Below are 13,198 nucleotides of genomic sequence, written 5' to 3'. Positions count from 1 at the left end.
TCGCACGCCGCCGCCTCGCGCGCACACTCTCCGCCGCCGACGGCGCCCGCCCCCCGGAAGGAGCCCTGCGGCCCGCGGCCCGGCAAGCGGCGGAGGAGGGACCTGCGCCGAACGGAGAAAGCCCATTGCTCAAATCGGCAAGGGGCGGAACTCCGAGCAAGACGGAGCTCTCCTCTTGGTCAAACGGCGTGGAGGCGGGACCTAACGCCTTACGAAGCTTGCGTATTGGTCACAAGCCAGACGGGGCGGAGCCACTCACGTGGGCCCGGAAAGCGCGAAGCTGAGGCGCGGCCGCAGTTCCTCAGGCCGGCCCTCTTTGCCAGAAGCTTTCGTGTCCGGATTCGCACGTCGAACCCACGTCAAGTCCTTAGCATCATCACCCACTTTACAGAAAAAGGAAACTGGCTCAGAGAGACCAAATGACACACACAGAGGTGACAGAACTGAGATTAGAAATAAGAAATCTCAAAGAGACTACACAAAAGTGTAGAATATCCGCCTGGCAAAAAATATCAAAAGAAGGGGCAAATTTAGAAACAAATTTGCATCATATTATAAAAGACTAGATAGAATACTCCCAATAAGATAACTAATGAATAAATTAGGAACAGCTCTTAAACATGAGAAGATGGCTCAACTTCAGTCATTTAAAAACCACAAATAAGCCTGGTGGCGTGGTGGTGCTCACCTATGATTCAACAACTCTGGGGGGCTCAGGCAGGAAGATGGCAAAATTTGAGGCCAGCCTGGGCAATTTAGCAAGACCCTGTCTCGAAATTAAAACATTTAAAAGGAGGGGGATGCTGTAGTTCAGTGACAGAGCATCTGGGGTTCAATCCCCAGTATCACAACACATAAATACTATGAATAAAATTATAATTTTCTGCCCACTAGACTGGCAGTGATCAAAGCATGATATATTTTGTAGCTGAGGATGTGGGGGAATGCACATTCCCTTATAGAGCTGATAGATGTGTATATTAGTACAAGATCCTTGGAAGGCAACCTTAATATCCACTGAGGAACTGGATATATAAATAAATATCCCTTGACTTATGGTGAGGTTTACATCTGATTAAACCCATAGTGAACTGAAAATATCACTAAGGCAAGCAACCTTAAATTCATCCGGACACAAAAACACCTCTTAAGATATACGTTGGATTGACAAAATATTTTTTTTTATTTCACAAAAAAATAGAATTATTTTAAATATGACATTTCTCCTAGTGCATTAAAAATAGCATTTGTTTCCTACACATATTTTCAACATGATTTTTCAAAAACATACCCAGTGCATAAACATTGGAAATGTGGCAGAAATACACACTTAATACTTTATTTATTTTATAAAATAGGACAAGTATTGTTTTTGAGCAGACATTGCACATGTTTCTCCCTACAAATGAGGCAGGGAGAATGAGCAGGTGCTCTTACTTACAAAGAAATTGAGGTCCCAGAAATTAAATGACTTCCATAGCAGCTGAATCAGACATGAGATTATTTCTCCTTATTCTTCATCCAGCCATAAATAACACAAAGAATAAAAGCTCCATTAAAAATACAAACATTAAATTAAAAAAATGAAAGAAAAAAAAAAACATTAATTGGGTGGGAGAATACAGATGCTCAGTGGGAACTTAATAAATATCTGTGAATTACAAGATCACCAAGAGGAAGTAGTAAGCCCAGAAAGTCCTTTGCCAAGTGCCTGGCATTGTAACATCTGAGACATTGAGAGTAAGTCAAGAACTTCACTGTGACACAAGTTGAATACCTTTCGGGGTATGGAAGTTCAAAGGTGGTTGTTGGCAAATGTGACTCACGGGTCTTAACTCTGAAAATCCCTATCAACATTGTAGAATTGCTCCATCAGTTGTCAAGGGCTGACAGCTGCTGGAGTGACAGCTTTTACTGGTATGGATATCGTCATGGACTCCCCAAAACCACAAAATCACCCACATCCTGGGTCCATTTACCAGGCTTCTGCTTCAGTCTCTTCTGATACCCGGCTCTGACTAACAAATCCCAGACAGGAAGAACATTTTGTAGATTTGGGGGTCTGTAAAAGCTGAGGTCCCTTGTCCCCTAACTCACTCTGGTAAAATGGAAGTTTCTTTCCCTTCCATATGGAAAGCTAATGTTGGTTTCTTGGCAGAACTTGGAGTCTGCCTCAGACCTTTTCCTTGATTGGACACTTTGTCTTTCCAATTGAGGTCAAGGTTCCTCAGCTATGTTCCAGTCATCAAGGTCCAAAGAGCTCAGCACTGTCTAGTTGTTCCTCATTGTAGAGCAGGATGTTCTCCATCAATTTCCGTTTGGCCTCATTTATCTCAACTTCCCATGAAGTCTCTGTAGCTGTAGTTCAATGGAAAATAAAAAAGAGCAACCTGAACAACAGTTATAATTCTTTGAAAGTAAGATTTGGGCACAGTCTCCCTTAAATTAGGTTTTTCAATCAGGCCTCAGATAACAAGCATGTTTATGCCTTCTTCCTTTGCAAGGAAGTCCACCTTTCCAGACAGGAGAGGGCTCCCATGCTCCTCTCCACAGTGGAAAGAGGTTTAGAGTCCACAACACTAGAGCCTCTCTCTCCCTGCTAGTCCGAGCCTAGATATTCATTGAGGCACATTAAGGGGACCAGAACACTTCATAGAAAAGATCTTCCTAAGTTTTATTTCAGAAGGAAGTCTGGATGTGACAGGAATGGAAGGTTTCTTAGAAATGGCTGATGAGTATGAAGAGGTAGGATGGGAGGGGCCACACCGGGCCCTTGATGGTCTGGGGAAAGAGTTCAGACTTGGTCTCTGAGATGGGGACTTTAAACAAGTGTGTGTCATGAGCACTTTGTTTTTAAAAATCACTATAGGGCTGGCATGGTGTTGTAATTGGAGCATCTCTAGAGGCCGAAACAGGAGGATTGCAAGTTTAAGGCCAGATTCAGCAACATAGTAGGGCCTTAAGAAACTTAATGAGAATTTGTCTCCAAATAAAAAAACAAAGAGCTAGGGATATAATTCACTGGAAAAGCACCCCTGGATTCAATTCCCTAGTATGAAAGAAAAAACAAAACAAAAACCCATTCTAGGGCTGGGGGTATAGCTTAGTGGAGTACTTGTCTGGCATATGTTAGGCCCTGAGTTCCACCCCTAGCACCAGAGAAATACATACATACATACATACATAAACATAGAAACCACTCTAGTTGGCTTCCAGAGAAAGAACTGGTAAAGGAGGGACTCGAGTGGGTAAAGGAGGATGCAGGGAGGCTGTGCTGTCATCCCACATGAAGGACAGAAGTTTAGCCTGTGGATAAGGATAGGCAGAGATGGAGACAGAGAGGTTCAGGAAGAGAGGGAATGTCAAGGATAACTCCTGGGTTTCTCATTGTGCAACTGGCTGGCCAGTGAATGAATGGATAACTAAATAAAGGAGTGAAAGGGGCGACAGAGGAAGAAATGATGGGTAGAAGTTAGGGACACACCAATGAGGGTGCAAAAGTCCTTGGAGGACCTTCCCTGCTTACCATCCTCGGGAACCCGTGGGCCAGTGCAGGCCTCAGAGGAGTCTGCCTCCACTCCTCTGGTGTCCTGTAGCCTTCCTTCTCCGTTCTCTGCAGGGACAGGTGAGGTCCTCACAGAGGAGGCGGCATCAAGGCTACCATCGTCCACATCATCTGTTTCCTCGGGAGTGTTGGAGGAAGCTCCTGTGCCCTCAGAGAACCCGCTCCAAGGCAGCGAGGTCTCCTGACTTCGGAACCACTCTTCCACCAGAGCAACAGAACCACGGGCCTCGGGGCAGAGAGAGAAGAGCACTTGTCAAGAACCCTTTCTAAAATCGAAAGCCAAAACCTTGTCACCCAGACCTCAGGAGAGACACACTAAACCATGAAATGGCTGTTGTTTTATTGGAAGAACAGCATCCTGCCTTTGAAAAGATCTGAACTTGACTCCTGCCCCCATAGCCATAAACGAGAGACAGCACATGAGCCCAAATGGGCCCATTGTAGAACCCCATTCCTCTGGCCATGTGAGTGGTCCAGGCTTCAGCACATGACCCAAGAGAGACAACTGGAATCCTGCCTTAGGATTTTCCCACCTTGAGCTAGAAAGAGTGCCCTTTGTTTTCTAGTGGAACCAGACTCCCCACCAAACACAGGAAATCCATTTACAAAACCCCAACAGAGAGCAGAGTAGAGACAAGAGATGGAGACAGGGCCAGAGACATAGACACATGACAGTGACTCACTAGGGGGTCTAACTGCCCTGAAAGCAGAGCAAGGCTGGCTCTCTCTGCTGTTTGGTCAAATGAACCACTAAATTCGTTAATTCCACTTTTGCACACACACACTCACGTGCATGCATGCACACACACACCAAAGGCATACATGAAGACCTTTGTTTTTTCCCCAGGAGTTGTACACCAGTCCATGCAGACCTTTAATAATAGTAACAAATCACATTTCCTCGGTGCCTTGTAAAAGTTCAGTGTGTGGTCAGGATGCAGTGGTGCACGCCTGTATTCCCAGTGACTCAGGAGGCTGAGGCAGGAAGATCGTGAGATCCAGGCCAACTTTAGTAACTAGGGAGGCTGTCAGCAACTTAGCAAGATCCTATCTCAAAATAAAAAATAAAAAGAGCTGGGGATGTACTCAGTGGTAAAGTGTCCCTGGGTTCAATCCTCAGTATAAAAAAAAAAATGCACAGGTGTGAATTTTACAGATTTCACATATAACACACAATGAGTTTTCATGTAGGTCTCTAGATCCTGCTACTTCCCACCCTCAAAAAGAGGATGGAGGAGGCTGGGTTGTGGCTCAGTGACAGAGCACTTGCCTTGCATATGTGAGGTACTGGGTTCAATCTTCAGCACCACATAAAAATAAATAAACAAAATAAAGATATTATGCCTGTGTATAACTAAAAATATATTTTAAAAAAAGAGGGTGGAGGAAAAGAGGAAGGGGGGACCCAGAGAGAAGAGGAGGGAATGAAACACCGTTGGAGAAAGCAAGTAGAGTCTGTAAACATCAGAGAGTCTGGCCCAGCCACACACCTGCTCTCAGGCTCCCCCCCACTGTCCACACACTGCCCCTTTTTGCTCATGAGCACTCCAGTAGGTTCTACTTGTCACCAAAGACAGCCCTTATTTATGAGATCATGCCCAGCAAGCCCTGGCAAGGCAGGCACAGGCATCCTCCGAAAGTGAGGCCCAGCTGAGGGCACAGCTCACCTCCTCCAGGCTGGCATTGCGCCTCCGCAGGCAGAGGCAGATGGCTGTGCCCAAGGCCTCAGCACAGTGCTCTGGCAGTGCCCCTGCTCTTTTTTCCAGGTACTTCTGGCAGATCTCCTTTGCCAGTGCCTTCTCCACACCCGTCTTCCTGGAGCAGAGTGAGGAGGTGCTGCTGGGAATCTCACTGAGGAGTAGATCCTTCTGTGGGAAGAAGGGTGTGAGGTCCCTGTGAGCTGCAGGCTGTGGCAGCCACCCACCTGCCCTGCCCACCTCCAGGACGGCCCTTGAGCCTCAAAACCTTCTCAGACACACAGGAAATTTTAAAAAATAAATGCCCAGGCCTGGTTCAGTGGTACATTCCCATAATCCCAGGGACTCGGGAAGCTGAGACAGGAGGATCCCAAGTTCAAAGCCAGCCTCAGCAACTTAGTGAGACTCTATATCAACATAAAAAATAAAAAGGGCTGGGGATGTAGCTCAGTGGTAAAATGCCCCTGGGTTTAATCTCCAGTACCAAAAAGTGAATAAATAAAACAAAACACCCAAGTCCCAGACACCAGAGAAATACTCAGGAACTGGAAAATCTAAATTCCTTATATACCTAAGGCATCCCATAGTGCCCTCACCCCACAACCACTAGGGCCTGACCTTTCTAGGCTTCAGTTGCTTCAGCAGGAAAATAGGGTAACAAAAATACCTTACTACTAGGACTAACACAAACATTATCAGGATAATGTACCCACAGCACAGTGGGAAACCTGATGCAGAATCAATATGCAATAGCCCATGTGACAACTGTCATTTGCATACCACTTACTGTAGGCTGAGCATTTGACTCACATTTATGACTTATGTCTTAGTGTAAGCTGAGCACCTGACTCACATTTATGACTTTAAGTCTTGTTAACAATGACATGGGCTCTTTCTTCCTCCATAGCCATCAAGGTCCCCATTAAAGAGCTTGTGGTTGAAGTCAGGGGCACAAAGCAGGTTCTGAAGTTTACCCTTGCCTGTGCCTACCCTGCAGAAGATGGAATCCTGGGCACTGCCATTGCCAGCAGGTTCTTCAGGAGAGAATAAAAATGAATGGAAAAGTTGGGACTTGGGAATTTCAGAACAGGAGCTGTAACGATCAAAAGAAACAAGAGAGCTAAGGGTAGTGCCAGGGCATTGTGGTGCCAAACTGTGACATAGGAGGCTGAGGTAAGAGGATCACAGTTCAAAGCCAGCCTCAGCAACCTAGCAAGGCCCTAAGCAACTTAGCGAGATCCTGTCTCTAAATAAAAAATAAAAAGGGCTGGGAATATTGTTGAGTGTTTAAACCCCCTGGGTTTAATGCCTGGTACCAAAGAAAAAAGGAAGAAAAACTACAAGTATGTTTACAATTCAGGAAAAAAACCAGCTCTGAAAGATTATCAGTCATGGGTCATGATGCTTACTTCAAAAACAAATTAAATAAATAAATAAGCAAACAAATCCCACTCTACTGCAGTCTCCCCATCCAGCCAATGGGGGGTATGAGGATCTGAGGAGCAGCCACAAGCTCAATACCTGGAGAGAAACCTGTAGCAGATAAGGGGTGCATTTGCACAATTCCCTTGTATGAGCTCTGCCTTTTAAATGTTTATATTTTTAAAAAGTGTAATGGGGGCTGGGGGTGTTGTTCAATAGTAGAGCACTTGCCTACCATCAGCAAAGCCCTGGGTTCCATCCCCAGCATCATAAAATTAAATAAATAATGGTGTTCAAAGTGGACAGACGAATAAGTGACAGTCAAGGTTTGTGATTGACAGGCACATAGGTTACCACCGCCTGGAATGGAACCAGAAACTACTCAGGGTGATTATGCTGCAAGACTGATAAAAGCAGCAGCCTGATGGAAAGACAGGTCTTATCTAGCCACCATCAGCAAGAGGTGCTGAGAACAGGCTGTGACAGGATGATGGGACTTCACAATGGAGGAGTCAGCAGCTAATCTCAGCACTCACCATTCATGAGTAGGACACAGGGCTCAGGGCCCCGTGATGCAATTGCAAGCCCAGGGCACCTGGAGGAAGTGCACTGACACGAACCCACGAACCCACACCTAGTCTGAATCGCCAGCAGCCAGGGCACAGGAAATATACAGGGAACAGAGAAACAAGTGAAAGACACCATAAGGACACAGTGGGGCAGTCTACTATTGACTCACAAAAATGCAATGACGTTCAAAAGGCAAAGGGAGGAGGGGCCGAGAGAGGACACTCACAAGAAACAACTGGACTGAGGACTTTTTTGGGTCCACAAGCAAACCACCTTGCAAAAACAACCGTGGGGCTGGGGGTGCAGCTCAGTGGTAGAGTGCTTGCCTAGCATGTGTGAGGCTCTGGCTCCATTAATAACTCCACTCTTAATAAGGAGTGGTTATTAAATCATATCAAGGAACTAAGAAAATAACTATTTCATGTGTACAATCACATAATATCTGGGATTTGCTTTAAAATTGTCCATGATAACAAGGGGTTTGGAGAAGTGACCATCCCTGCAGTAGGAAGGGATGATGGAGACAGAGGAATGGAGTCCCTGAGCTGCTGGGTTTCCTAAGACAAGTGTATGGAGTGACTGAAATAAAAAATAGTAGTATTTAAGTATTACAAGAAGTTTTTGTTAAAATTTAAAATATGACAGGGGTTGGGGGTGTAACTCAGTAGTAAAGTACATGCTTAGGATTCAAGAAGCCCTGGGCTCAATCCCCAGCACCAAAAATAATAATAATAATAATAATAATAATAATAATACATTACACAAAGTGGTTAGATTTGGGGGTCAAACGTTAACTGTCCCCTCATTTCAAAAAAGGGTTATCAAAAATGATATCCCTCCACATTTGTGGAAACCATTTAACGAAAAAAAAAAAAAAAACTCCTCCTCATATGACATTCTCCAGGGAGTCCCAGAGGACTGCTAGAGACTATGTCTTGAGGAAAAGTCAGGAAAGAAAGATCACCCCTAAAGGGCCCCAAACCACATCCACATTGGATCTATGCCCTCTTTACAGCATCCGGGATCCAGAGCCAAAAAGGGTGGAGCCCACAGAGTTCAGCAAAGGGACAAGGGTGATTTTTCTATATAGAAAGGAAGGCCAGCAGGCTCCCCACCCTAGAGCACAGGGTGTGTTTGGGGGTCTCACACACACACACACACACACACACACACAAACACACACAAACACACACACACACAGAGCTGGTTTTCCAATGGTCTCAACATCTGGGCAGGAAAGTACCCTGGGCTAGCACAGCCCCTGAGCAATTCTGCAGAAGGCATGGACTCAATCTCAGCCCTGCCATGTGGCACCTGAGCCTAAGCTTTCTCAGCAGCAATATGGGGGCGATAACGGTGAGTTTGGATGGGTGGACTGTCACAATAGTTAAATACTCAGAAAAGTATCATGGTCAAGAGCTTAAGATCTGGAACCCAAAGGACCCAAGTCAGAATTGTGGCATGTAGGACTCTGAGGTCTCTCTCAGGGCCCACATTCCTTATCCGTGGACCATCATCATGATCCCATCATGGGGATTTTGAGAAGATTCTGAAAGATTATATATGAAAAGTGCCTAGCACAGAGCAGAGTCATACCTAGTCAGCACATTTTTGAAATGACACTGTGTTTGTGTGTGTCTGTGTGATCTTTGACCTATAAAAGTACTGCTTTTATTACAAAACCCCATTTTTTTAAATTTTTTTAGTCATAAGTGAACACAATGTCTTTATTTTACTTTACATGGTGCTAAGGATGTAACCCAGTGCCTTATGCATGCTAGGCAAGCACTCTACCTCTGAGCCACAACCCCAGTCTCACAAAAACCCCATTTATTATTTTTTTTTAAAAAACCCACTTAAAGGGGCAGAAATTAACTTTGACCAAGTTGAAGACAACCCTATCTAACTGCCTGATAGGTAGAGAAGAAATGGGTCTTCCCTACCCATTCTAAATTCAACCATCGTGAGAAAGCAATTGTTTGGCCAATGGAGGTTGGGCGGTGAAAGTCATTTTGCACAAATGCAAATCAAACCCTGGACTGAGGCCTCATGAGTGTGTTTAAAACGGACCCAGACCTCCCTACACACAGCAATGACCCACAGGTACCAGCCTGTTGGCCAGAAGTGACCTAGTCCCTTACCAGATAAACTGGGCTGCGGTCGTTATCCACTGCAGGGATGCCAGTGAGGATCTCTGCCAGCACCTGGAGAGAACAGAACAGGGAGTTACCACAGTTCAGCTCTGACATTCATGCACAAGGTCAGCGGGAGAACTGGCCATAAGGGAAGCTTCTCTATAGTGCAGTTTGAGCCCCAGGATGGCTCTGCCATTTGCCAGCAGATACTTGCTCAAAGTCTGGGACATGCTGCCAGCAGTCTCACCAACAGCAAAACAGGGAGGATGGAATTCAAAAAGTCAAGTGTGTAAATGTGTGTATGTTGTTATTATTTGGCAGACAACATCTTGCTGCATTGTCCAGGAGTCCTCAAACTCTTGATCCTCCCTCCTGCACCTCAGCCTCCCAACTAGCTGAGATTATAGATATGTGACACTGTGCCCAGCTCCAATACACATTTTTTTTGTAAAGGTATTGAACTCAGGAGCACCTTACCACTGAGCTACATCCAGCTCTTTTTATTTTTAACTTTGAGACAGGGTCTCACTAAATTGCTGAGGCTGGCCTCAAATGTGCAATCCTCCTGCCTCAGCCTCACTACAGGCATGCACCACTTTGCTTGGCTTCCAATGTGCTATTTTTTAAAGATTATTTCATTTTGTGGTATATATACACAATGGATTTTTATTCACCTATAAAAAAGAATGAAATTATGTCATTTGCAGGAAAATCAATGGAACCTGAAATCATTTTGTTGAGCAAAATAAGCCAAATTCTGAAGGTCGAGAATCTGTATGTTTTATCTCATATGTAGAAATTAGAGAAGAAAAAGGAAAAAGAAAGATGGTTGGGGGGAATGTCTTATGAAAATTGAAGGGAGATCAATAGAGCAGAGGAAAGGGACCAGGGAAAGGAGGAAGGGAAGGAAAAGGAGAATGATATTATACCCAAATTATATTATCATACCTAACAATGAACCCCACCATTATGTAAAACCATGATGTGTGTCTTACTAAACAGGAAACCTCTGAACAAGAATTTGCAGGAGAGAGAAGTGTGGTGGTAAAGAACTGAGTTCAAACTCTGTGACTGTTCCTCACATATTTAGGGGATCTTTGGACAAGTAATTAAAATCTGAGCCTCGGTGTCCTAATTGTGAAATAGGGATCAAGCACATGAGAATGTTACAGGAATGAACATCTGACCCTTGGGGTCAAATCTTTTTCCCAAAACTCTCCTTCAGCCAAGGTGGAATAGGGGCCCATTTACTGGCTGAATGATCCAGTGGCCAGGAGGGGGCAGCAGAGGGCACCACTGCAGCAAGTGGGACTGGAGCCAGTTCAAAGTCCAGGTCCTTCCAGGAAGGGAGAGAATGAGGGGAAATTAATAAGCAAATATTTCCTCTGCCCCTTTCACAGGGCCTGTAATGGATGAGCCATTTACAGCAGTTATTTGGTGCTCATCAAAAAAATGCTAAGATGGGGCTAGGGACTTGGCTCAAGTGGTAGCGCGCTCGCCTGGCATGCGTGCGGCCCGAGTGCGATCCTCAGCACCACATACAAAGATGTTGTGTCTGCCCAAAACTAAAAAATAAATATTAAAAAAAAATTCTCTCTCTCTCTCTCTGAAAAAAAAAAAAAATGCTAAGAGAGGGCTGGGGCTGTAGCTCAGTGGCAAAGCACTTGCCTAGCACTGGGTTCGATCCTCAGCATCACATAAAAATTAACCAATAAAATAAAGTCATTCTGTCCATCTACAACTATAAAAAAGTTTTTAAAAAACACTAAGAGACTGGGGCTGTAGCTCAGCAGCAGAGCACTTGCCTAGCATGTGTGATCCTCAGCACCACACAAAAATAGACAAAATAAAGGCAGTCTGTCCATCTACAACTACAAGAAATTTAAAAAAAAAAAATGCTAAGGGGGGCTGGGGTTGTGGCTCAGCAGTTAGAGCACTCACCTAGCATGTGCGAGGCCCTGGGTTCGATCCTCAGCACCACATAAAAATAAATAAATAAAGGTATTGGGCCCAACTACAACTAAAAAATATTTTTTAAAAAATGCCAATAGGGCTGGGGATGTGGCTCAAGCAGTAATGCGCTTGCCTGGCATGCACGGGGCGCTGGGTTCGATCCTCAGCACCACATACAAATAAAATAAAGATGTTGTGTCCACCGAAAAACTAAAAATAAATATTAAAAAAAAATGCTAATAGCCGGGCCCAGTGGCACAGGCCTGTAACCCCAACTATTTAGAAGGCTGAAACAAACGAATTTAAGATGGAGGCCAGTCTGGACTTTGAAAAAGGGCCAGGGATGTAGCTCAGTGACATGTGCCCCTGGGTTCAATCCCCAATACCACAAAAAAAAAAAAGAAAAAAAATACTTGGGAGAGCTTAAGGTGCGGCTCAGTAGTACAGCACTTGCCTATCATGCACAAGGCCCCATCTCCATCTCCAGCATAAATAAACAAATAAATAAATATCTCGATGTGTGCAGGGTACTGTGCTAACCAGTTCACATATATAATCCCATATGTACCATTACCCCCATTTTACTGAAGATAAAACTGAGGCCCAGAGATAAGGGTAATGTAATCTAGGCCACAGGATAGAAAGTAACAGCTGGGTCTAGGTGCTCAGCACTTAGGAGTTCAGTCTTATGGATTCTTTTTCACTTTTTAAATTTTTTATTTGTTTATTTTTTGTAGGACTGAGGATTGAATCTTGGGGTGCTATACTACTGAGCTATATCTCCCACCATTTTCATTTTTTGAGACAGGGTCTCATTAAGTTGCCCAGGCTGGCCTTGGACTTGCAATCCTCCCACCCCAGCCTCCTGTGTAGCTGAGATTACAGATATGCATCCCATGCCTGGCCTGCTGGTTCTTAAAGGAACAGGAAAATTCGAAATAGGCCAAGGGAGGCGAGCAAACCAGCAGAGCTAGACAAGCTGAGACAGAAGGCAGCTGAATCTGGCCCACGGTGGTCCGGATGAGGGCTCTCGTGGCAGATGTGACTGGGTAAGACATCATGGTCAGAGACTGGAAATGCAGAGTTCAAGACTGGAGCAGCAGAGAGAGGACAATGCCCAGGTACAGCTGACTGTGTTTGGCTGAGGCCAAACAGGCTGCCACTTTTCTAGCCAATGTTTCCCAGACTGGGTTCCATGGAACACTGACGCTGACAGATACTCTGAGAAAACAAGGTCAAGTGAACGGAAACTCAGCATACCTTTCTCTGATGAATTCACAACGTAAAGAACCCTGCTTGACTGTGTTTAACCAACCCAGTATTTTGAAAACATGATTGGCTACAAAACCCTTTTTACACTGATAAACCCAGCCTGATTTTCTCTTAAAATTGGGAGCCATCTCGCCACAAAGCCATGAAAAGATAATTTCAGTTTTACTATAAATTCCTGCAAATTCTGAACTAGCTTGGAATGCCTGCCCATGCCTTGAACTCACCCATGCCTGGTTCTCTCTGACCAGATAGTAGCCCTCTCTGAAACTTTAGTGATGCCTCATCAATCTTGGCCTTCCCTGGCTAGATAACGACCCTCTCTGAGGCTCTAATGACCTTCATAAATTCTGATGTCGGGGCCAGCAAAAATGTAAACTAGCCTTTGTGTTATGCTCCTCAGAGTTGTGTTATCTGTAACCCCCCTTTGTGTAACTTTCTGGGCTATAAAGCTGGGTTGCAAGAAAGTTGCAGGGCTGTCTTGTTCCCGTGGTTTTTGTTGGGAGAGGCAGCCCGGCCGGTCGAAATAATAAGCTTGCTTTAATTTGATTTTAATTGGAATCAGGGGTCTTTTCTTGCATCCTGGT

General features: G+C 44.8%; 1 protein-coding gene across 1 annotated transcript in view; it reads right to left on the bottom strand.

The window, feature by feature from the left end:
* Positions 1 to 1,159: 1,159 nt before the first annotated feature.
* Irak2 (interleukin 1 receptor associated kinase 2) overlaps positions 1,160 to 13,198 on the bottom strand; it is a 57,031-nt gene continuing 44,992 nt past the window's right edge. Inside the window, exons 10-13 of the mRNA XM_015495017.2 lie at positions 9,396 to 9,458; positions 5,233 to 5,433; positions 3,527 to 3,791; positions 1,160 to 2,358 (exon numbers count right to left, since the gene is read on the bottom strand). Of these exons, the coding sequence (XP_015350503.1) occupies positions 2,246 to 2,358; positions 3,527 to 3,791; positions 5,233 to 5,433; positions 9,396 to 9,458 (642 nt within the window). The 3' untranslated portion in view covers positions 1,160 to 2,245. The remainder of the gene's footprint in view (positions 2,359 to 3,526; positions 3,792 to 5,232; positions 5,434 to 9,395; positions 9,459 to 13,198) is intronic.

This window comes from Marmota marmota, unplaced genomic scaffold (assembly GCF_001458135.2).
Source record: "Marmota marmota marmota unplaced genomic scaffold, marMar, whole genome shotgun sequence".
NCBI lineage: Eukaryota > Metazoa > Chordata > Mammalia > Rodentia > Sciuridae > Marmota > Marmota marmota.
This window is presented reverse-complemented; position numbering and strand designations above follow the sequence as displayed.